Source organism: Fundulus heteroclitus, chromosome 6 (assembly GCF_011125445.2).
Source record: "Fundulus heteroclitus isolate FHET01 chromosome 6, MU-UCD_Fhet_4.1, whole genome shotgun sequence".
NCBI lineage: Eukaryota > Metazoa > Chordata > Actinopteri > Cyprinodontiformes > Fundulidae > Fundulus > Fundulus heteroclitus.
Window position 1 is genome coordinate 31,632,408 of NC_046366.1, and position 25,991 is coordinate 31,658,398.

At 39.9% G+C, this 25,991-nt stretch overlaps 1 protein-coding gene across 1 annotated transcript in view; it reads right to left on the reverse strand.

Annotated features, from left to right (window-relative positions):
- Positions 1-2,569: 2,569 nt before the first annotated feature.
- Positions 2,570-25,991, reverse strand: part of LOC118563491 (DNA ligase 1-like) — a gene marked incomplete at its 3' end in the record, with an annotated part of 59,696 nt that continues 36,274 nt past the window's right edge. The window contains 8 exon segments of the mRNA XM_036138616.1: positions 2,570-2,641; positions 4,318-4,428; positions 13,322-13,417; positions 17,335-17,450; positions 19,443-19,528; positions 19,640-19,739; positions 25,065-25,156; positions 25,354-25,430. Coding sequence (XP_035994509.1) covers positions 2,570-2,641; positions 4,318-4,428; positions 13,322-13,417; positions 17,335-17,450; positions 19,443-19,528; positions 19,640-19,739; positions 25,065-25,156; positions 25,354-25,430 — 750 coding nt within the window.

The following is a 25,991-nucleotide window of genomic DNA, read 5'->3' on the forward strand; positions in this document are numbered from 1 at the left end:
GTCCCTGCATCCTAACAAGCAAAGAATATAAATCAGATGCTCCCACTTACGTTGAGAAGGAGCTGTGCGAGGCGTAAAACAAGCAGAGCGCTTTCAGTTCATTTGATTGTGCACACAGCTCTCAGTCTCGACGTCTGCAGGAGAATCGGATGGCTGCGTGAATCAGTGCAGGATGGATGGATGAATGAATGAATGTATGGAGTGACGGACAGATGCTTAGCAGGAAGGGTGATTGATGGATTAGACAGACGTGTGGACGGATGCACGGACGTAAGGAAAAAAAAAAGTCTGAATGAATGGGTGGATGATGGATTTCACACTTTCGGTACAACATGATGTAATAGGACTGGACGAAATAAAATAATACGAAATAAAAAAATAGAAATCGTATTGATTTATATCGATTATCATTAAAAAAATTCAAAACGTGTATTTTAAGTGCAGCCCTGACCATTTTATGCTGTTGCCTAATGACCTATTTTAAGATAAAAAACACTGAATTCAAACCCAACCCTTTATTCAACCAAGTTTTTACCAAAACTAAGTTTAACAAAGAAAAAAGATTGCATGCTCTCTGAGCTCTTTGAAGGGGGCGGAGCTTAGTGACGAAGAGTTCCTGGATCTGTTTGTGATTGGTTGGGAGGATTTAATGATTGTAATATTAACCTACATGCACAGGTGTCAAGTACAAATACTTTGTTTCCTTACTTAAGTAGAAATTTTGGTTATACCTTACTGGAGTAATTATTCTTTGACCTACTTTGTACTTTCTACTCTATGTATACTAAATGGTCTCATTACTTCTATTTTATTTCGGCTTGTTTTTGTGCAGGCTGTCAAAAATAAATAAATAAATAAATATTCAGCTAAATAGAGCTACCCGAACAGAGTGATTTTCTTTGTGGTTGGAAGCAGTACTGCACCAAGCTGTTTGCCTAATGCCCCAACAAAAACTTAAGAAACAAACAAAACATAGAAGATCATTAGTAGGATCATTAGTTATTTTCCTTTTTTAAGTGTACTTAAGTGGTTAAGTGCATTATAGGCCTCTGTGGTGCAGGAGGTCTGAGCTTTTTAACTTTACTTAAATTACTTTTACTTTAATAAGTAGCTTTGAAGCCAGTACTTTTTATACTTTTACTCGGGTAAAAGGTTTGAGTTGCTAATTGTACTTCTACAGAGTACTTTAAAAACCGTAGTATCTATACTTCTACTTGAGTAATAGATGTGAATACTTTTGACACTTCTGGTAAAATGCAAAAGGAAGGAAAACTTTTATTGACCCTTTTCCCCTCATGGCACCACACGTCTATCGATCGATCTATTCTATATATATATATATATATAATATATATATATATATATATATATATATATATATCTATATAATATATATATATATATCAATATATATATCTATATAGATCTATATATATATATATTATATATACTCTATCATCTATCTATATCTAGATATATATCTATATATATATATATATATATGTATTTTATTGTGCGGTGCTATGGTACAGCCAATATTTCGTCTGGACAGCGTTCTTTGCTGTACTGCAGGGTTAACTTGGTTCCACAATACCGGTATATTAGAGCAACACGGCCTCTAAAACATGTTTCATTTATTTCTGCCTTATCATATAAGGCAAAAAAGAGAAATAAAAACAAATAAAACAAACAAATAACTGGACCTGATCAAAGTGTCTGCTGATAAAATCTGCAAAAACACTCCAACATTTCCAGAATATTTTTCTATTACTTCTCTAGAACCTGAAAATACTTGAATACTTTCCAGGACAGACCTGAACAAACATTTATAATAATGTATACATTACAATATCTAATATATTCTTATATGACGTATCAAACAGTAATGAATCAATCAAGTCGTACTGTCCATATATGGTCATCTTAAAGGCTAAACGACATCAACCGTCGGTAATAAGTGAAACAATTAGGACAAAAACAACAAAATGAGCCAAAGTTTGGGCATAAAGAAATATGAAAAGATAACATTTACATAAATCACAAATTAGGAGGAGAATAGCCTTGAAATGGCAAGGATTTAAGAGTTATTGGAGCTCCTTTAATGATGCAATTTGGCTCCCATCCACTTGGGAGAACTCACATTGTAGTAGATGATGGGAGCACTCACTAATTAGCGTTGTCTTCAACAGATTCAAGAAATTCACTTAACAATTCTGCATAAATAGGACACAAAACGCGCACTCGCTCAGTCATAGTCGCCATCTGCAACACACACATGGTCTGCGAAAGCCACAGACTCCCTCTCAGACGCTGAGAGTCTCAGACAGACACACAATCAAGACACAGCTGGAATTACAATGAGCGTTACAATCATTATCCAGTTACAGCCTCCAGAAGCGCCGTCATTGGTATTCAAGGAGGACGCCGGCGTCTCGGCGGGGGCTACGAGCACGCAGGCATGCATGCTTGCAAACAACGCGCGCTCACACGCATGGCAGTTTAAAAAAAAAAAAAGACAACAGCAACAATTGAGAGATCTCTGGGTAATATTTGTATCGCTTAGCCTTACCTCTCCGTTGAGATAGAGGAGGTCAAAGGCGTACACGCACACTTGGACTTTGATCTCTGACGCGTCTACATCCTGCAGAGAAACAGCACACTTTTTTTTGTATTTTGACAAAAATATTTAAATGGGAACACGGCATCTACAAATTTCCAACTCCGATCTCTTTTTTTTTTTTTTTTTTTTTTTTTTTTTTACAAAGAGCTCTTTGATTTGTTCTCTGTTCGTCTTTAAAAGTTACCCACCCAACATTCCTCTCTCAGCCTCTTAAAAGCATCACACCTCCTCGGCGAGCCCGTCTTATTTTCCACTCCTCCACTTACTTTGCTCGTCTCCCCTGCTTCTCCATCTGCCGCTCTCACCTTTCTTGCACCTCATCGTGTTTGCTCCAATCACGCTCACCTCCAGCGGTTTCTACACCAGACCCTAAATTATAACAGCCGTTTCCATCACGGTGCTGCTGTAAAATCCCCCCCCCACCTCCCCTCGCACCACAACGAAGTGCTGCCAAGTTCTGCAGAACCGCCAGCTTCTAATATTTGTTCATCCATCTCTGATTGTGGCATTCAGCTCATTTGAAACTTGTGAATTAGCCAATCAACAAGTACGCCGTAATCTGCACACCTCATTCTGGGTCATAACATATTAAATGTAAGATATTTTTCCTTTTAAACCTTTGGCATTTTAATCCACCACTTGATTAGATAGTTATAAGATGGGGAATAATGTGCAATTTACAATTAAAAAAAAACGGCTTCAAAAGGTTCAATGAATGCATGAAGACAAAGAGGGAATTAGATTAAGATCTGGAGGCTTGATTAGTTTGACTTTAAGCAGTCTGTGCAACATTAAAAATACAAAGTTTATTCTCTGGGAGTTAGATTTTCAAACTTAGGTTGCCAAAAACCAACTAATAAGATTGCGTTTTTCTGAACATTTAACTCTGAAAACACTTGAGAAACAGATTTATTTACCAAAGCAGAAAAAAAAGGTTCTTTTTCATTTGAATCTGCACGATTTCACTCCCCCTCTCCTCTCTTTCATTAATTTCTCTCCCCACTCATTAATGAGGTTTAATTAGAGCATCGCGGGTCTCGTCTCCTCATCTCTAATGTTTTATTTCGGTACAAGCTTGTGGTGGTGAAGCGCCAGAGGCGGCAGCGTCCAATCAGCTTGTGCATCAAACCATCATTACACCGACGGTTGTGATGGCGCGATGGTAAAAAGTACGAAGCAAAAAAAAAGAGAGAAAACCATCTACATAATCGTTTCAGCCATTGTCATCATGGAGATGCCCATATCTGGCTGTTTTTTTTTTTTTCTCCTTCCCAAATTTAGCGCGGTGCCATTTTCCTCAGGAGAAGCCAAGGTGAAGGGAGCAGTTCCCGCCTAATGTGATTGGTGTAATGGAAAGAGGCCGTTACGCTGATCAGGACTGAATAAACACCTTGCTGACATTTCCAATCTCAACCTGCCTTCTCGATCCATTTCACTCTTCTGCCTCTGACCTATCAGTCTCCTACCAGTTTTTCCCTCTTCTCCCCCCCCCCCCCCCACCCTGTCTGTCGGATCATTTCACTCTATTATCTCGCTCTCTTCAACCTTCAGGTCTTTGTCTTCGCCTTGTTTTCTCCTCCTAACCTTTTCACACCTTCCTTCTCTCATTACCTCCTACTCTATCCTTTTTAACGGCAAAAAAAACACGTTTTAATCGTCTTATTACGTCCCTCTCCATTTTATTTTATTTTTTTTACCTTTCTCTTGCGAGTGGTGAGGACCTGGAAGGGCTGGATCTGTTTCTTCTCTCGATCCCAGGCCACCGCCTCGGTGTCCAGAACGCAGGACACGACGGAGTCCTTCTTCACCTGCAAGAAAACAAAACGATGAGTTGATGCATACGCAACAGCAAATTAGAAAAAAAATAAAGGAAGAAAAGCAAAGCTATAATAAAAAAAAGAGACTAGTCAGCATATGCATGACATCCGCTGTCAGAAAACTGAACGTCTTGCAAAGAAAAATTAAACAAATCAAGAAAATCTGAATGCGAATCATAGCAATTCAATTCTGTTCATGCCACCTCAGAAATTATTGCGCTAGAGCGGTATTATAACGAGACTGTGCTCTGATACGGCTAAAAATAACCACCGTATTGCTTTGGAAGCTCTTAAAATCTGAGCTTCGGCGCGTCGCCGTCCCGACATTTTAGCCAGTGAGGCGGAAAAGCTGCGACTGCGGATACGTTGGGAGTTACAGCACCGAAATCCCATCTAATATAAACATAATGTGATTTCTGCTGATGGTGTTTTCTCTGTAGGCATTCCCCATCAGTTCAGGAGAGGGACCGCTGTGTTTAAAAAGCGCATCTCAAGAGGAAACTCTGCTTTGCGCGTGCCGGATCTCTCTCACTCCATTACCTACATGAGAGTATACGCTCGGATTTAGCTGTTCGTCCAATACGCTGATGAGACGAAGGGAAAGAGGAACTTAAGTGGCCTGTAATGGCAAACCTTGAGCAAATCTATCAGGGGGAGAGAAAAAAAGCAGCACATTGTTGGATTTTATGTCAGTAAAGGAGAAGAAAGCGTCACAAAATAAAAAGGAGGAAAACGTTAAGATAAGGCGGTGGGATTCACCCTGAAGGGAAGCAGAGCAGATGTAGGAGACCGGTAACTCCTGTTGTGAAAAATATATTTTTATATGTCCACATTTCAGCCTCTTGGCCAGATTTTGAAGTGTAAAAACTAATTTTGCTGGTCAAGATTCTCAGTCATCCAGGTCATGGTCATTCCAAAAAACGTAAAAAAAAAAAACACAAAAAACCCCCAAAGAAACTGGACTTGTTTTCCGTAGTTGAAGACGTTTCGCTTCCTCTCCAGGACTCTTTCTCAATTCAAAAAGTCTAGAATAATGATGAGTACCAAGCTTTATACTACTGCCTAACAAAGGCCTTGTAATGGCTTAGATAACATGCAAATTCAGCCGAAACAGGTCCACCCCTTAGTAATGGCCGGTCGTTAAAGACATTAAGACAGCAGATTGAACCGAAACTGGTCCACTCCTCTGTAACGAGGAGTCGTTAGGGTCGTTTATTGTCTTGGCTTAAAGGAACAATGTTTTGATCACCCGAATGAGGGTGGGAATTGAGGTGATGATTGGCTGGAATTAATCCTATAGCTGTATTATAACTTTTTGAGAGTTGGAACCTAAGGCCTCCTCCTCTGTTTAAGGTTGTTTTTTTCTCTCTTAACGTAGATGGCTTCCTTCACACCCCTTTCAAGACAGATGGTTTGAAGGATTTCAATTCAATTCAATTCAATTTTATTTATATAGCGCCAAATCATGAAACATGTCATCTCAAGGCACTTTACAAAGTCAAGTTCAATCAGATTATACAGATTGGTCAAAAATGTCCTATATAAGGAAACCAGTTGATTGCATCAAGGTCCCGACAAGCAGCAGATTTGGTCTGTTAATGCATTTAAGGGATTTTTAAACCCACTTTATAAATAAGGTTTCTGTTTTTAGACGTTTTGCCTAATTTTCTAATTGAATTCTGCCCAAATTGTATCTTTAATGTCTGTAGTTTTGGATCGGAACCGTGTGCTGCTGCCATTCTTGACCAGTCCTCTCAAATCTCAATGAGATCTACCTGGATAATCAAAGGTTACACACATACATACGATATTAATAAACCGCAGTGCATGCGTGTCCCATCCAAAGAGCAGCTCGTTTTCTAAAAGTCTAGGAAGCCATCCTGAGACACTGATGAAAATGAAAATCCATTCTGTGCTTACAGTATAACCATAAAACACGGCATCATTAGAGAAAAGCTGCAACTGAAGCCGGAGATTTCACCTAAATCATGTTGCCGTTTGCTAATAATCCTGCCCGCATCAACTAAGACGTCTTTGCGGCTGACATTTGCTCCCCTGAGCAGGAAATCACGGCTCAGGTTTAAGCCCAGGATAAACCGTCCGACTGACGCGCAGCTCAAACTGACCATTAGCGCTAATTTTTTAAAGGCCCGAGCTGAGCAGTTAAAGCAAATCTGGCGGGATGAGTCTGGCTCCACCGGAGAGTCTTTGGTTGTTAAGAGATGTCCGGCCTCCAGGAGACTGGAAGTTAATCAGCAGATGACACCCAAGGCGGTTCATCAGACGCATTAGGCTTTAACTGGTTGTTTGGAAACAGTCTCACAGAACGCTCATGTTAAGCCCATAAGGTCATTAGGCGACGTTGTGCATTAATTACCAATTAATGGATCAGCATTAATATTTATATATTAATATTAATCCATAATTTAAAGCGTTCAAGGCTCCATGGGAGCGACAGGGAAATTGGTTACCTCTTATTAATATGCAAAATAATGCAGCAAGGTGCAGGAGAATCTAATCAGACCGTCTCCGCAATGCCGGCGAGAAGTTTCACACAAGCATTGTTCTTTTTCTTTTTGTTTTGTTTTTTTGTCTTCACCAACACAGACATCCTCCTCTGACAAGGCAACGTCCAGAAGAAGAGATGCCGTTTTAATTTAGGCAATTTCTTAAACCGATGATCTGCCACATTAATGAGCAGTGATCAATTTTCTGAGGAGAGGGCTTCTTTCAGAAAAACTGACGGGTTATTTTCCCAGCGGGAGAAAATGAAACGCAATAAATTAAGAGCCCTAATCTGCACAAACAAGAAAATAATTTCAAGGCCAAATGAACCCATTATTTAAATGATACATCTTCTCCACACAATCCAAAATAAAGCCTCAATGCTTCAGGGTTTAAATCTCAAAGATGTTTTGTTTAGGCAGAGGTAATACTAAAAAGCCCGAGTTCTTTTAAATCGAGATTAAAAACACATTTGTTTAAAATTGCCTTTGAATGTTCAAGTTAAACTGTTTTACTGTTTTTAAATGTTCTTTTTTGTTTCTACATTCTATCCCTACTTGCTTTTATTCCTATATTTGAATCATGTAAAGCACTTTGCATTGTCTCTGTACTGAATTGTGCTATATAAATAAATTTGCCTTGCCTTGCCTAAAAACAACAGAGATATTAAGTTACAACAGCATTAGAAGTAAAGGGCCAAATTAATGTAAAATATGGTTCTAAAGAAGAAAGCAAAAGGCAGACAGTAAAAGAGTCTTCAGAGATATCGCTCTGAACCTTTTCCCCCCAGAAATTAATTACTCTGGATCTCTTTGCAAAAAAAATGTTTTCCCTGTGAAAGGTACATTAGTTAATAATACAAAAGTTAAAAAACAAAAAAAGGAACCACAGAACGACTCAGGCTAGCATTTTGTTACTGCTGAGTAGCTGATTATCATAGAGAAAATATATAAGAAAGAAATTATATATATTTTTTTTCATTATCAAACAGACAAATGGGTCGGATGATGAACTTTGTTATTAATGCAGATAACTGACCACCAGTCAAACTGTACAATGGTTATTTTAACAGTACCCAGGTAATGTGCATGTGAACATTAGCCAGACGTGTTGGCGCTTGGCATGTACTTGTGCTCTTAAAGGGAAAATAAATAAATCAGGCTTTTTAATGCCTTTATTTTCACATTTAAATCATTCAGTTCGTGTCTAAATAAAGTGGCACTGCAGCGCTTTGTCTGAGTTTCTTGTTATTGTTGCCCGTCTTTCTACTTTGTTCTGAGGTGCGTCTGAGAGCAACTCGTTTTGGCGCCGTCTCTTTAAATCTATGAGGCGCTTCAGGCCCCGCCCCCCTCCATGTCGCAGAGCCCTCCACTCCACCCACATCGGCCATTTCTGTACCGAACGACCAAACATGTTCACTTAACCATGAGTGACTTCAGCATCCTTTAGCCTGGATTACAAAATACCACCGAAGAATAAAAACTGTGATGAAATTGTAAAAAATAAATAAATAAATGCAATTGAATACAGAGAAAACAATTGAAGGACTTGACCCAAACAGAATATAACAATATCTCTGCAGCACCTGGAGAGACTAGATCCAACTTTTCTACACTCCCGAGTGTCGATGTATACAACAAAATATATTTAAGTGCTAAAAATGCAAACTTTGCCTGAAATGTCCCCTTTAACTCCATCCACGTTGGTCTTGTTTGTTTTTTTCTATTAAGTTTTTATGCTCAGGTCATTTTTTTCACCAATAATTATCTGATCATCAGTCTGACTTGAGTTTTTCCTGCAGCTCATCTCTGCAAACGTGTTTCCCAAAAACCAGGTGAATGCACCGTTAGACTGGAATGATGCATAATGTAAAGAATATTATTATATTCAAGCAGAAAGTTCAGGGTAATATTAAAAGTGCTACTTCCCGAGCAGGGCGGGTTTCTGACGTGAAATTCCCCCAAGATTGTGATTTTTTTTACCCCAGTAAATGCTGTGGAAGCAGACCGGGACTTAGTAACGGTCCATGAAGACCACCTTCTGGAAAAAGCTCATGAGGTAGAAGCATACTTTTAAATAAACAGACACAAAAGGACCAGAACAAGAAAAATTAAAAAAAAAATAAGGAGATACATCAGCCAGAAGAAATGTCGGGCAAACGAAAAGGGTAAAGGTGAATATTTAAGAAGTTAAAGGTGGCAAAAGGGGGAAATTACAGACAGGTGGCATCAAAGTCTGAAGAAAAGATAAAGAGGATAAGAAGAAAAGACACATGAATGGATAAGAGTACAAAGAGGGGAAAAAACCCAGGAGTACTTAGAGAATCCAAAAGAAGAACAGAACAAAAGGAGCGAAAGATTAGACGAAAAGATGTAAGAAAGAGACAAGGAGACCGAGAGAGCAACAAGGTTAGCATGAGAAGAAATAAGTCACGTTGTATTGGGGGAGAAAAAAAAGGATAAAAGTCGTTCTGAAGGATTTGTTAGAGGGCGGATGTTATGAGGAATGATGAGTATCTGGTGTAATCAGAGCATTCGGGTCATGAATGCAACAGTTTTCTGGACTGCAGGCTGAGGATACAGTCTTCTACCATCACACTTTATCCTGGAACTACACACAGACTAAATCAAATACCTTATTTTTTTTATTTCAGGCAATTAGAGGATGCTGCATAACCTCTGGCTTAAAAAGAAACAAAAAAAACATGAATCTACAGTTACATTTTATGACTATAGACCTTTTATTCACAGCTGCTGTTCTCTCAGATCAAAACAAAAAAGAAAAAAAGGAAAAAAACCTGCAAGGGTAAAAAAATGAGATTTAACGATGACTGTATTTAATTTGAACTTAAGTAGGTCAGGAGCTTGCAACGATATTCTAACAGGGCAGACCTTCTCACGGTGTCTGTGTGCGTTTTTTATCTGACCATTTCTCGCTCCTGATGAGTCACAAAGAGCAGAGAGATGCAGGAAAACGAGGAGAGAGAGAGAGCGAACTGTTTCAGACAGCTTTGAGCCGGGGATTCATCTGATCATCAGCAGCTTAAACCACCTGGTACAGCGGAGTGCCCACCCAGCAGAAAGTGTTTAATGCCAGACGGTAAAAAGAACAGTTTGCAGCACAAATGACTTCCCAGAGCTCCCATTAGTGCTGTCGGGAAATATACAAACAAACCTTGTATGTAGGAGAAAGGAGCAACGGTGTAAAAAATGAACTCCACGGCTAAGATTTGGTTGGGAGACGCAACAAGCAGCAGAGCTGCTACGTCTTATTAAAAAAGACTGAAGGTCTGGGTTATTTGGACCTTTCTGGTTTGATTTAGAGACCAAACCGTCTTTTTTTTTTTTTTTTTTTACCAGCCGGCTCCGTTTTTGTGCACAAACAACTTAAATAAGGTCTTCGCCCGTGACTTTTCTGTCTATCTGGGTGCAGCAAAACAGCTGTTTGATTAGGAGCAAAACAACATTTCAAAAAAACGATCTTGCACTTTCAGGACGAATCTCTGGACACTCCTAAGGACAGAAGTTCCCATGTTTGCTTTTAACGGTGAGAAAGCGAGAACAGACTAAAGTGAATGGTTCAACCTTTTCTCGCAGCATCGCTTTGGCCCATTATTGGGAACTGGTGATTGTTGATATTGGTGATTACTATGAGCGCAAGACACCGTGCCCACACCTACATCTCTATTAGGACGAGGAAAAAGGGTGCAGCATCTGAGCTACTCTCACTAGGTGTTTATTTAGAAGACAAATTTCTAAACACACAAAGCAGCCACAGTAATAGTGTGCAAACTAAAGCAGCGCCACACGTTGCTCTTACTGAGCTAAAGCTGCCAAGACACTTCCAGCGACAAAAACAGGGGTTCCTACAGTATAAGGCAAGTTAAATTCAAGACTTTTAAGACTTTTTAATGCCACTTGAAATAAAAAGTTAAGACCAACTTCACGATAAAACAAGAAAAACCTGGTTGCGACAACTTCACCCAAATGTTTATTTTAACATAAACCATTACTTTCTGGCCCAGTAGTCATGTTTAAAATTTAGAAAAACATTCCATATAGGAAGAAAGCTAAAAAAAAAAAAAAAACACACAAATTACAGATATATTTTTAACAACTACTGAACTGAATTCACAAACTTTGTTTTGTTCTCTACTAAAATAAACTATAAATCAGTTTTAAAAACCACAACATAACCAGTGCCAACTCTTTTTCGCAGCTATGGTCCGGCCGCAACAGTTTTTATTGGTTCCCCTATCGGGACGGAACCAATGATGGTTACATTGAGGCGTTCATTAAATAAAAAAAATATATAATTGTGTCAATTATTTTACTGTTTGGTAAGGATTACAAAAATAAAATCCTATTTATGACCTGGTAAAAATTTTAAGACCTAAGAAAGACTGATTTAAGACATTTTAATGCCAATTAAGGCCTTAGTTTTATATTACAGAATTCAATGCCTTTTAAGACTTTTTAAGGATCCGCGGGAACCCTGAAAAACAACAATGTAGGCTTTAAACTATCCGCCCTTGAGCACCGCACCTCGTTGCTCAGGCGTGGATCAGCATCCATTTAGCCGACTACACCTACAACCAGAGTGTGAAGCTAGCGTCTCAGGGGTAAGTGAACCGTTTTCCCACATTGTAGGACTGACGATTTAATCTATAAAAAGGTATTGGTAAAGATTTCAGCGATGCAGAAAACGACAGAGAGAATCGAAGAATTTAAAATAAAGTTAAACCCCGAATCCGCCAAACAAACTCTCCACCCTCTCTGTGGAGTTTGTTTGCGCCATATCGTTCCAAAAAAAAAAAAAAAAAAAAGTTTAACAAAACAACTGGACTTTTTTCTGAAGTTTGAAGACGTTTCCATCCAGAAAGCTTTGTCAATTCAACTGAGAAAGCTTTCTGGATGGGAAGCGAAACGTCTTCAAACTTCGGAAAAAAAGTCCTGTTTTGTTTTTTTAACTTTTTTTGTAACGATCAGGTGGCAGCCTGCTGGAGAAGGAACAGCTCTTGGTGGTCAGATGGCTTTCGTTTGTTATAATTGATAAAAGTATAACAAACAACAAACAAAAATGTGCCTACTGGCTTAAACTTGTGTCAATACATTCAAGTGTCCTGTAATCTGCGTAGCGCTGAAGTGAAGGGTATTGTATTTAGGTACGTTCTCAGGTAGTTGTATTTTATTCAGGCTACATAATTTGTCATTTTTGTGTTTCTTTTATTGGTTTAAAAAACAATCCTAAAAAAAAAAAAATACACTAAAAATGGTTGGATTTCTCTGGAAATCAGGATTCAATGATGTTAATTTTCATTTTTTGTTTTGTGTCAACTCTTTTCTCTCCTGGATCCATTAAGGAACATCTGGCCTGTAGAGTCGATGAGTGGGCAGACATCTATCTGGGCAGGGGATAATGCCCATATAACAACAACAACAAAAAAAAGTTATACTTTTCCATACTTTTCTTTTTTCATCTAATCAAGACCTTAACAAATAAATAAAAATAAAACAAAAGTTTACGCTGTTGCAGACTGCACAGGCAGCGGCATCAACTCACTTCTGATTGACTCTTAAGAGAACGACATGCTGGACGGCTGCAGCGACACTTTAGACCAAACCGCGGTTTGTCAGGTTGGTTTCCTGCTCACAATGTAACAAAGTTTGCTGTAACAAAATCCCGTTAAAATAGACAAATCACAGAAACCCTGAAGGAACAACCTGCTCTTATTAGTACAAATCGGATAGGAGATCATTTTGATGCAACTAATGCTCGTTTACACGCTATTGGAAACCGCCGAATGAAAGGATCGCCCAGACTCATTTAGATTTATGTGCTGCTTCACTACAGTCCCTTGCTGTTGCAAAAAGAAACAACAAAAAAAAAACAAACAGAACAACAACTCAGCAGGCACCGAGGCAGCGAGAGCGCTCACATAACCCCAGGCAAACAGCCAAAGCCTCAGGTGGTTTTGATCTCTTTCTCAACACAAGTAGATCCTCGACAATTTGGCGAGCCTACCCGCAGCTGCAATCTAAAGTTAAACAACCGCCGCGGTCGCTTCACGAGCCGGTTTGAAAAATCCCCTCTTTTCTGCGCATTAAAGCGTTTTTTTATGGCTGGCAGCGGCGTTTAATAACTGCGGGGAGGTAAAGGCCTGGCTGATCATAGACGAGAGGTTTCAAAGTGTGACAGGTGGGCACGGCGGAGTGAGAGATGAGAGGTTGACAAAAAAAATAAAATAAAAAATAAAAGTCAGAGTGAACTCTGATAACAGCGTAGCTGTAAAAGCCCTCAATCGACAACCGTGGCGCAGGCGCCGCCTCTTGTTCTCTCTCCCCGACCCCGAGGGGGGAGCTGCACTCGAGTGTTTTACCTTAGGGACGCGTGAGATGATATCGGGGTATTTGCTGGTGTTGTCTTCCTGGTTGCGGCTGAAAACACGAACTTCACCACTCTCCAGAATGTGTATCTATGGAGGGAAGGAAGGGGGGGAAGAAAAACCCTTAATAGACAACAAAAAAACAACAACAACCAAAAGTGTAAGACTTGATGAAATCAATAAGCGAACGCTGGGATTTTAATGTCGGGTTTGATGCGCGCCAAAGGGAGGGGAGAACAGTGGCTTACAGAGACTGACAGCAGCCCGAGGGACAAATGTGGAGATGGAGTTACCACTTCAAAGTGCTGCAGGGCAATTAAGCTTTTAGGTTTTTTTTTTTGTTAGGATGTCTACAAAACAATCCGTTTGGTGTCAGATTGGGAAGTGAGACAGCAAGCTGGAACGTAGCCAATTATCACTTGTAGTCTTTGACGGCTTGAAAAGAGCAAATATGTAATCAGTAGGAACCTCATTGTCTCTCGCTGAAAGAACGAACAAAAGTGTCTCAGGGAGCCTATTTTTAAATCCCCATTCCTTCATTAGTCAGGCGTTTGACTGTACGTGTACAGCAACGGTTAAATATTAAAGCGCAGCAGCGCCTAAACAAAAGCACGTTGTACTTTGAAATCCTTAGTAGGAGCCAGGCTTGCAGGTTTAGAGATGTTTGGGTCACTGCAGATGCGTCTAAATGCAAACTTTTACGGTCGTGGACACAGTTTTCACCACTGACACTAATGTTCAGTTACAAACATATTTCACTTTCAGATTTTGTTCCTACTTATATATTATTAGAGGATGATTAGATGCTGGACTATTGCAAAGAGTTTAATGTGGCAAAAGATTAGTATGTGATCATGTAAAAGAATTTGCCTAAAAATCACATGAAAGTCCGTTTTTTTCTAACACATGGATATTTATTATGAATTTTTGAATACTGAAACATAAACAAAAAAGGGAATAAAAAATCATTTCTGGTGAGGGATATCAACATTTATTGCTGCTTAAAATGACCACACAGGCAGCTCACGATTAAAAACACTGTTACTCCATATTTTGGTGACATTTAAAGGGTTTTTATGAGGGCTTCAGCAAGAAGGCTGCACCAAACTCATCAGTCTTTGAAAGGTATTTAAAAAAGGTCTCTAAAATATTTGAAATCAGCCATCCTACTGGACAGGAAAGTCTACAAATGGAGGAAATTTAAGACAACACCCGGCATGCATGCGCAGGTCTGTCCAAGGAAGTTCACCCAAAAAGCAGATCACAAGATGCTAAAAGAAGTCTCTAATATCACTAAAATGTCTTCACAGGACATTCTTTTGACGGTCTATATGAAAGTGCATGCTTGTACAATCAGAAATGGACAAAAACAAGTTTAACTTTCACCTGAGGGGAATTGTGCAGGAGGGAGGAACCCTTTGCACCAATGGAGTTGATAGGCCTTGACAAATGATGCGTTGTAATATAAAAGTGATTTGTAATACATTGCGGGTGAGGTGTGTGACAGGGCATGAAAAATTAAGATTTTTTTAAGACAGGCTAAAAATGACTCAATATAAGCCATTGTTGTTTTTTTAATTTACAACTAATTTGAACCAAGATTAAACGAGCAGGTGAGTCCAGGTAGAACCGTATGCAATGACACCAGAGGGGCGGGTGGGGGCTGCTTCTGGAAAACTGCAGAATATTTAAACTTTTCATTTCATACTAAGACATGCTTTGAGTTCCAATAAAAAAAAATAAAAAAAACATGCGAGGGTGCAAAAGTTTTGGCTTACTCTAAAATTATATTTATTCATACTTTGCATTGAAACTGACTTCATTGTTTCAGTTTGTAATCTTCAAAAAACACATTAAAAAAAACAGCCAAGATCAGTGGTTCTTCAGACTTTCTAAAGCCGTTTCACATTTTCTCTCTGGTTCTTGGTTTTCTCACTTATTTTCAGTACAGCCCTTGTACCTGACCAGTGTGAATGTAAAAGTGAGAGAAAAGAAAGAAGCATGAGGCATGAAAACGATCCAACAGGAGATCCGCATGTCCCGTCTTGAAATGGGACAAACAAAGACAAAGATGCAGGACATGGGATTCGTCATTCTTTATACTCCAAAAGGGTAACTAAAAATAAGTAACATTTTCTTGAAATTAGTGTATTTGCCATTGATTTGAGCAGGTAAATAAGATTATCTGCCAATGGAATGAGTCTATTCACCCCTAAAATAAGATAATTAGATGTACTGCACTTGTAATAAGATGATGGAGATGAGTTGTCCATATTTTAGGTGCAAAAAAATCTTATTCCACTGGCAAATCTTATTTATCTGCTCAAATCAAGGAAACAAACTCTCGTTTCAAGAAAATGTTTCTTATATTTAGTTCTATTTTTGCAGTGTAAAGAATGACGAATCTCATGTCCTGCATCTTTGTCTTTGTTTGTCCCATTTCAAGACTTTTTGGCCCTTTAAGGCTCACTTAGGTTTTTTTTTAATTCTTTTTCTGGGTGTTTTTGTAGCACTAGAGGCTTGTTTTTTTTCAAAGAAGACTGAAAGGAGAGGGGGTTTTTTTTGAGAGAGGGGGAAGACGTGCTGGAATCGAACCCGGGTCAGTCGTGTAGAGGACTAAGGCCTTCATACACGAGTCGCGCTCGCCACTCCTGTGCCATCCGGAGCGCGCCCGAGGCTCACCTTGTTGATAGTAAAATATATTTTATTATTTCCTTAAATCCCGCTGTTCTCATTTACTGTCCTGTCCAGCAGCTGTCCAGCCACACAGCTTTGGCGTTTGTGAATTAGGATCAACTGTGTGTACAGCACAGTGTTCGGCTGCGTCAGGAAGGGGTACGTTACTTTTCCCCAATGATGTACAGATGACAGTTCATCGCTATGTACACGGTATACAGGTTTGCCCAAAAGGTGAATTAAGCATTAAACACCAGCTGAATTAATCTTAAAGTAATCTTTGAGAGAGTCACTCTGACCATTCAGCTTACTGCCCGGTTAAGACTGAACGTCTGCATCCTGTGGCGTTAGATTAAGTAACGCCATTATTTAATCATTGCAGAGGGGCCTACTAAGAGGTTTGCCATCTCAGAGTTGGGAAAAACTATTCTGACCAGTGTAGACATTGACTATATATATTATTTTATGTCCTTTGCATCGTTTAAAAAAAAAAAAAAAAAAAAAAAAAAAAAAAAGGTGCACTTGCTGCATTTGACCTAAATAATTTGCACTTTGTTTGCGTTTATAACAGATCTTCATGAAAAAGAAGCAAAAACATGCAGCATAATTGTGATTCATCAGCTGTCTCATAGGCAGACACAGATTCTTTTGGTAAGACGCAGACCAATCACACACACACACACACACACACACACACACACACACATACAGGGGGGTGTTTAGCTGAGAACTATACCACGAGTCCCCCTGCTGGCTTTTCGGGGTAAAGTCTACTGCAGAGAGACGTCATAAGGCTCGCCGATTCTCTCCTCTTCATCTCATTCTACTCAGTTCAAAGAGCTTTAGCGGCACGACTGACCAAAATTAACAATACAGCTGAAGGGGTTGGCATGATAATCTCTTTCTTGCTGTGTCTTTTTATGTCTCCCCAAAATTTTCCCATGCCCTCTCCTGTTATTTCTTTGCTCTTTTTTTATTTTTTTTGTCTCCCAGTGACGTGTCTCACACGCTCTGCCTCGGCCTTTAATCTCACCTTTCTCCTCTCTTCTACTTCTCTGGCCGACAGCGGCGGTGGCGGCGTTGGCTCGCTCTGCCCGTAGGCCAAAGTGTGAAGGCAGAACTCGTGTTTATCTTTAAAGAACAGGCGCGCAGGCATTCGCACGCAAACACGGCCCGAGCGAGCGCGCGGCAGTAATGCCTCATATTTGGAGACAAAAACAAAACGCACAGCCGAGAGGTACATGCATACAAATGCGGCGGGCATATGTTGGGTGCCATGCGGAGGGAAAAACAAACAGTTGCTCTCTGTCACCACGCGCGCGCAGACACACCTGTGCGCGCTCTCCGTCGTATTTGTACTCGCAGGTGAACGCCGCCTCGTCAAACTTCTTCATCACCTCGCCGACACCCTTGGTGGGGTGAGCCAACATGGGCCTCAGCGGTATTCCTGCAAAGACGAGGCCTGATGTGACAACTTGAAGAGCAAACAAAATAAAACTAAAAACAGCAGGGAGGCACCCAAAAAGGCGCAGCTCAGTGTATGCTTATAAATGAAAAGTAAAAGGTAGTAAAAGGCTTCGTTGTGTGGAGCGGTTTCTCGGCGAGGAAGTTTTCAAACTCCAGCAGCTGTGAAATTTCCCTCCATGACACATTCTCACATGAAACACCAACATCACTCCGACAACTGTCTGTGTGACAAACATCACACCTAAATAAGTTGTTTTTACTCTTATTTGGCTCCAAGACTAAAGCTCTGAGAGTCACACCTCTCTCAGCTGTTGATTTAAGCTTCGAAATCATGCAGGGTGATGTCATACGATTAACAAAACCAAAATGTTGGTGGGTGAGGATTATATGGCCATTCTGTCTCAATTGGTCAAAACTAATCAAAATAAAAATGTTCTAGTTCCTTTATAATGATCTACCAGTTCACATGATATTAGCTGTCCGACACAAATCAGGAAGCCACGCAGATAAAAAGGTTTCCAAAAGTTTGCTAAGAATTTACCTCAGATATGTAGATCAGGACCAAACTGTGAATATAAATCTGAAAAAAAAAAAAAAAAAACTGGATGGATGGATGGATGGATGAATTGGTTTGGATGGATGGATGGATTGGTTTGGATGGATGGATGAATTGGTTTGGATGGATGGATGGATGGATGGATCGTGAGCTGTATGAATGGATGAATGAATGTATGCATGAATGGATGGAGCGAGCAATTGGTTTGGATGGATGGATGAATTTGTTTAGATGGATGGATGGATGAATTGGTTTGGATGGATGGATAAATTGGTTTGGATGGATGGATGAATTGGTTTGGATGGATGGATGAATTGGTTTGGATGGATGGATGAATTGGTTTGGATGGATGGATGAATTGGTTTGGATGGATGGATGGATGGATGGATGGATGGATCTGTTTAGATGGATGGATGGATGGATGGATGAATTGGTTTAGATGGATGAATTTGTTTAGATGGATGAATTGGTTTGGATGGATGAATTTGTTTAGATGGATGGATGAATTGGTTTGGATGGATGGATGAATTGGTTTGGATGGATGGATGAATTGGTTTGGATAGATGGATGAATGGATGGATGAATGGATGGATGGATGGATGAATTGGTTTGGATGGATGAATTGGTTTGGATGGATGGATTGGCTTGAATGGATGGATGGATAGATGGACGATGGATGGATAGTCGGACATTTTGGTTTGGATGGATGGATGGATGGATGGATGAATTGGTTTGGATGTATGAATTGGTTTGGATAGATGGATGAATGGATGGATGGATGAATGGATGGATGAATTGGTTTGAATGGATGGATTGGCTTGAATGGATGGATGGATAGATGGACGATGGATGGATAGTCGGACATTTTGGTTTGGATGGATGGATGGATGGATGGACAGAGATAAAAAAAAAGGATGGACAGACTGATATATGGCTAGAGGGGGTAATGGAGAGACAACAGGGTGGAAAAATGGACAGATCCATGGACAGATGGGTGGACCGTAGGGTAAAGACTAACATCAGGAAATAAAACCCGTTCCATACTGTTTCTTTTTTCCGGAAGCTCCAATTAAGTCCTTCCCTTTGCTGCCTACGCAGGAACCTTTTGCCTCTGAGTAAGTACTTTACCTGCCAACAGTCAGTAACGGACCAAAAATCAGACAATTTACTTTCCCAATTTAGCTGCACGCAGATGGCAGCCTGTGTAGAGTTCCCCCCGTGGTGCCAAAGCTGCTTATCGCACGCCGTCCAACAACAGTATAATTGGAAGCTAATTCTTAGTTTAGTGCTTTTATCTTTTTTTCTGATAAATATCTAAGTTAAAATAACTGAAAAAAAAAAAAAAAAAGGATCGATAGACACGGCGTTTAGTGTTTCAGAGGGTAGAAGCCTCCCACCTCCTGCCTGGCTGCTTACCTGGAGTGAGTTTGCAGTGTTTGGGCAGCTGGTCGATGCCTTCTTTCAGCAAAACGGGGATGATGACGTCGTAGTTTGGCATCTCGCTGCCGGGAGAAAAGTTTGGGTTAGGAGAAAAAAAAAAAAAAAAAAAAAAAAAAAATGTTAGCTGCACTGAACAGAGTGGATCCAGGGAGTGGAGTTTAGGACTCAGTTACCAGTATGTTTGTTTCAGAATGAGGCTCTTCTCTTCGATCCAGGCCCGCCTGCTCTCAGCACTCATGCCCTTCCCTGCATCAATCACAGCAGGAGGGAAACCTGTAAAGATAGAGGAGGGGGATCACTTTCAAACAGGCCTAAGGGAAACGTTTGAACATTTGTATGACCTAAAATTTACTGGATGACAGTTCAGAGACTTGTTGAAGCCCGAGAAATGGAAAAAAAAAATATATATATATATATATATAAAAAGGGAGTACATCTGCACATGATCCATGTTCTGTGATGAATTCTTCATGAGCCAGAGATCTAACTTTAGTCTGAATGTGCTTGAAATTGGCGAAAATAAACCAGCTGCATTAACAGTAATTATGTTTAAATTAAAATTACACCTTAGGACGAATGATTGCAATGATCCACTGCAGCCAAACAATGAGAAATTAAATAAACCGCGCTCTTTTGGCTGACCTCTATGAATAAATAACGGCGAAATAAACGAAGAAAAAAAATAAATAAATTTCAAGAGCGGAGCAAAGATCAATGCAGATTTCCCCCCCCACCCCACCGAGCTCCGGGTCTAATTGACTCGTTCCGACGCATAACTTCACTCGGCGTGAACTAAACAACACATTTTAATAAGTCACGACTGAATCCGTCTAATTTGGAGTCTCAGGTGTTGGTGAGAGCGAGTCGGAGCCGCGGCACTGGAGGCGAGCGGTGAAAGATGCGCTGTCAAAACGTCCCCTTAAAAGTGATGAATTTCGACGGCGTATTGGTGAAAAAATATGCTCTGCGAGTGAAATGACAAACCCCGGGCCGTCTGCGTTTTTTTACCCCCACATCATTCGTACATCCGCGTGGCTTATGGTCGTACGTTGGCTTGCGACGCAAAAGGATGTTGGCTTAACATCTGACTCTGCTAATTAGTGCGATGAATATTTTAACACTGCTTTTGAAAGTAGGATCTAAATAAGACATGGCTGAACTCAATCCTCACCTCTTAGCGTCGCCTCCTTGACTTTTGGTTTACCCTCAGGAGTAGCTAAATGAACCTTGTTGATTACGCTGCATAGAGTTTGCAACTCCGGGGTCTAAATAAGTGTGTTAACGCCAGCATTTCCAGGAGTGCGTGTGTGCAGGAGGCGGTTCACATTGTCCTATTTGCTTTTTTTTAAAGCTTGTACAAGGCTTTGCAAAAGTACTAATATATTCTTTATCATTAAAAACGACCTTAATGCATTTTATTGGGATTTCTAGAAACAGACCAGGGATCAGCAACATTCACGACTCAGTAAATACATTTGGCTTAAAGCCACACAAAAAAAAAAAAAAAAACAGCACATACCCTGTTTTATAAATAGATGCCTGTAAGGATGTTGCTTCATGCTTGCTCAGTATGAGGGATTGCTGCAAAGCCATGGACAACGCAGACGACTCTCCCTGTAGCTCTATGCTTCTTCAGGAGTGAATGCTGCTTGTCGGGACTTTGATGCAATCAACTGGTTCCCTTATATAGGACATTTTTGACCAATCTGTATAATTTTTCCTTGATTTGAACAGCTAAATAAGACTATTTGCCAATGGAATAAGATTTTTGCATTTAAAATAAGAATTCATCTCCATCATCTTATTTCAAGTGCAGGATGTATGGATGGATTGGTGCCTTGGGATGACATGTTTCATGAATTGGCGCTATATAAATAAAACTGAATTGAACTAAAAAGAAAATAGCTGGTTTTATGGTTAAATTAGAGAACTAACAATGCCTGTCACCCTGAACATGTCATTGAGACATCACTGGAAGCTGTTTAGAGATGATGCCATGATGGACGGAGCTGAATACATGAGAATCCTGCAAAAGACCCCAAATATACTACTATAGCTACAATCACATGGGTGGAATGGCCTAATCAAAGTTCAGATCTACATCCAATTGAGAATCTGTGGCAAGGCACACTTTTAAGCTATTTGTAAATAATAATAATAATGAATTCATCCTTTTTGTTTCACTTTGTTATCATGCACTATTTTTTGCTGACATACCACATGCACTGCAAAAAGGGAACTAAAAGTAAGTAAAATTTTCTTGAAATTTGTGTATTTTTCCTTGATTTGAACAGCTAAATAAGACTATTTGCCAATGGAATAAGATTTTTGCATGTAAAATAAGAATTCATCTCCATCATCTTATTTCAAGTGCAGGATGTCTAATTATCTTATTTTAGGGGTAAAAATACTCATTCCATTGGCAAATGGTCTTATTTACCGGTTCAAATCAAGGAAAAATACACAAAATTTCAAGAAATTTGTACTTACTTTTAGTTCCCTTTTTGCAGGGTAAACCCCAATAAAACACACACTGCAAAAGCGGAACTAAAAATAAGTAGAATGTTCTTAAAATTAGTGTATTTGTCCTTGATTTGAGTAGGTAGATAAGATGATTTGCCAATGGAATTAGATTTTTGCACTTAAAATAGGAACAATTCATCTCAATCATCTTATTTCAAGTGCAGGATATCTAATTATCTTATTTTAGGGGTCAAAATACTCATTCCATTGGCAGATAATCTTATATATCTGCTCAAATAAAGGACAAATGCACAAATTTTAAGAACATTTTACTTATTTTTAGATCCATTTTTGCAGTGCACTAGTTGGTTGGAATGTTAATAAAGTTTTCTTTTCACCAAGTTTTCTGAACTTTTCGCTACAGCTTTATGAGGCACAGACAGATTGCGATAACCTGCCCTCCATTTTTCCTCTCGTTCTATAGGTCCGTGATTAGAGCGACGTCTCTAACTCATCTAGCTTGAACAAAGTGTGGCGGTGTGTCTCTCGCTCGCCTCTTCACACTCCTAAAACACTTTCTGCTCCACATGTGCTGCAACGTTCCTCACCTGCGTTCATCGACGAGCCCCATCAGACACAATAGCGTTACTGAGCCCACAATGCGGGGCTGTGGATCGATTTCCCACCCCACAACTGAGCCACAGTCACGCCAGACCATTTACCAGACATCCATCAGACAAAGTGATGTGGCTCTGATTGATACAGTGCTACACACCTCTGCACCTTTCAGTAGACGCCGAGAATGCCTGTTCAACAGTCGGGTCTTATCTGTATGCTCCAGAAATTATGAAACAACACAAGGCTGAAACTGGCTTCTGATTTGGCATTGTGTTAAAGGACAATTTTCACAGCTTTTTTTTTTTTTTTTTTTGTCTGGATAGCCTCAATCAGCACCTAGACTCGTCAAATTTAGGTTATCTCACACTAAATACAAATGCATTTGGTTTTTGCGGCTCCTTGTTCTCGTTGTACGGATCAAACGGACGTTTGGACCAGAACTGATGAAACATTTTAGAACCTTTAAAGTTGTAGAAAACAGGTGGAGGGACATTGAACAGAGGGAGGGACGGCTGGGGAGACAAACGAATGGATGAACTGACAGATGGACAAATGGGCAGCCACTGCAAAAACGGAACTAGAAATAAGTAAAATGTTCTTAAAATCGGTGTGTTTTGTCCTTGATTTGAGCAGGTAAATAAGATGATTTGCCAATGGAACAAGATTTTTTGCACTTAAAATAGGAACAATTCATCATCTTATTTCAAGTGCAGGATGTCTAATTATCTTATTTTAGGGGTAAAAATACTTGTTCCATTGGCAGATAGTCTTATTTACCTGCCCAAATCAAGGATAAATACACATATATACATACATTTTCAGATCCGTTTTTGCAGTGAGAAAGACGAACGCTGGAGTGGACACAGGGAAATGGACTAAGGACCCAATAAGGGCCAAGAAACGTTTGATTGGACAGTAAGGAACAGACAGAGCAGGGACAGAAGGACTGTGACTGGATTAGTGGTGCCCAGGTCACGATACCACCGTCAAGTACTTGTACTTCTAAAAACAACCTGATACTCTGAATAGACACCGATCTTGTGCTTGATTTTCCTCCTGGGCTGGGTGACGCTAACCTGACGACCCAGATGAGTTTCGTTCCGCTTAGCTCCGCCTAGCTTCACTCACATCCATCTGGGACATCTTCCATAGAGAGTGATTTCTTCAACCAATTTTATTGTCCAGCCAATCAGGATGCAGGGCTGGAATTTCATAGATGTAACTTAGGGGAGAAGCGACCGTGACACTGATTCAGACAATGGCGGCTCACATCAAGGAAGCAAGCGTTAACATTGATGCTGCTATTTCTTCCGTGTTGTCCAATCTACCTAATATTGCTTCATTAAAAGAACATCACAGAACGGCTCTGAAGGCTTTTGTTGGCTGTTCAGTTTTGTTTTTTCCTGCGTCGCTCTCATCAGCGTCACGGGTTAGCTTCGGTGTGAGTGGTTGAAATAGCAAAAAAAGAAGGAGAGACGATAATTGAAGCTCTAACTGAATTCATCCATCGCCCTTGATGGTCAGTCGTTTTCAGTGGTCAATGATGTTGTTACGTTTTTTGTGATCTATAAGTACCAATTTATTAAGTACTCGGTATCGGTACATGGAATTGGAGAGTATCTAAAGTGAAGTACTTGTACTCAGTCTGGAAAAAAGCTGGCATCGGGACACAACTAGAAGGGAGCGGTGGCCATCAGGACCACTGAACAGACGGAGGAGGGTATATTAGTGTATTTTTCCTTGATTTGAGCAGATAAATAAGATTATCTGCCAATGGAATGAGTATTTTTACTTAATAAGATAATTAGATATATATGCACCTAAAATAAGAACAATTCATCTACATCATCTTACTTCCAGTGCAAAAATCTCATTCTATTGGCAAATAGTCTTATTTAGCTGCCCAAATCAAGAAAATTACACTAATTTCATGAAATTTTTACTCACTTTTAGTTTCCTTTTCGCAGCGCAGAGTGATATTACACTGCAAAAAGGGAACTAAAAGTAGGTAAATTCCTCCTGAAATTAGTGTATTTTTCATTGATTTGAGGTGCTAAATCAGACATTTGCCAATGGAATGAGATTTTTTTCCACTTAAAATAAGAACAATTCATCTCCATAATCTTATTTCAAGTGCAGGATGTCTAATTATCTTATTTTAGGGGTAGAAATTCTCATTCCATTGGCAAAACAATCTTATTTAGCTGCTCAAATCAAGGAAACATATACAAATTTTAAGATAATTTAACTTACTTTTAGTTCCCTTTTTGCAATGTACACACTTGGGAAGAATATGCCTTATGGTCCGAAAAATAACAAATAATAAAAACAACCGACACAGTAAACCAAATCATCGAAGCAGCCTTCATACATCCACACATAAAACAAAACAAAAAAAACATTCAATGGATTCAGGTGGCAACACAGAAAGCAGTTTAGAAATGCTTTTGTTTTTTTTTCCTTTTAAATGACTGCGGTGAACAGCAGGACCGGCTGGAGCCAACAGGAGACGGTTACCTTGTCCAGGTGGGGTCAGGCAGACCGCCTGGCTCAGGGCGCAGAGGACACTCTGCTCAGCAAGGCCAATCCTCAGCTTCCCAGCCAGGGACCTGTCCATCAGAGCCACAGCATCAACAACGTCACACACGCCTTTCTACTACTTCTTTTATTTATTTATCTTTATAAACCTGCCGTACGTGATAAGCGCTACACAGTCAAACACGGCACACAGAGGCCGCACACGCTGCTGAAACGTGTGAATGTAGCGAGTGTGTGTGGAGGAGAGGGGGGGGGGGTCTTATTTTACCTGACGATGTAGCGGGCCTCGGAAAAGCGGCACGCCACAAAGAGGCCTTTGATGATGTCGATTTTCTTATTCATGGCCTGAGGCAGGCGGGAGGAAATTGAGATTCACAAAAGAGGAGCGAGAGGAGATAGAAAGCAAAAAAAAAAAAAAAAGGAGAAAGAAGAAAAAAAAAGCGAGGTTACCAGAGAGTACAAACTGCATGTTCAAAGCAGGAAAAATGAACTAATTGCAGAGGAGAGATTCCAGCCAGGTGACGACTTACTCACCGGCTGTAAAATTAACCTCCTCCTTGTGAAGTAGACAAGATAGTCATTTCTGGTTCACTGCGCAGTTACATTAACATCTTTACTTCTACGTTCTTTGGCGTAACGCTAAGAGGGGGAAAAACTACAGCGCCTGGCGAATCCACTTAAACCCCATGAATTTATGTCACATTTTCACAAGCTTAGACGTATTTTGTTGAGATTTCTTTAGGGCTAAACCAGAGGCCTGCAACCTTTACAGTCTAGAGAGCCATTTTGCCTAAAAGTCCACTTCACTTAAACTCATTCAGAGCCAGAAGTGTTGTCTGGCTATTTGGAAAAAAGACAAGTTGTAATTTTTGATAAAGATCTACTGTAGGAAATATGTTGTCATCG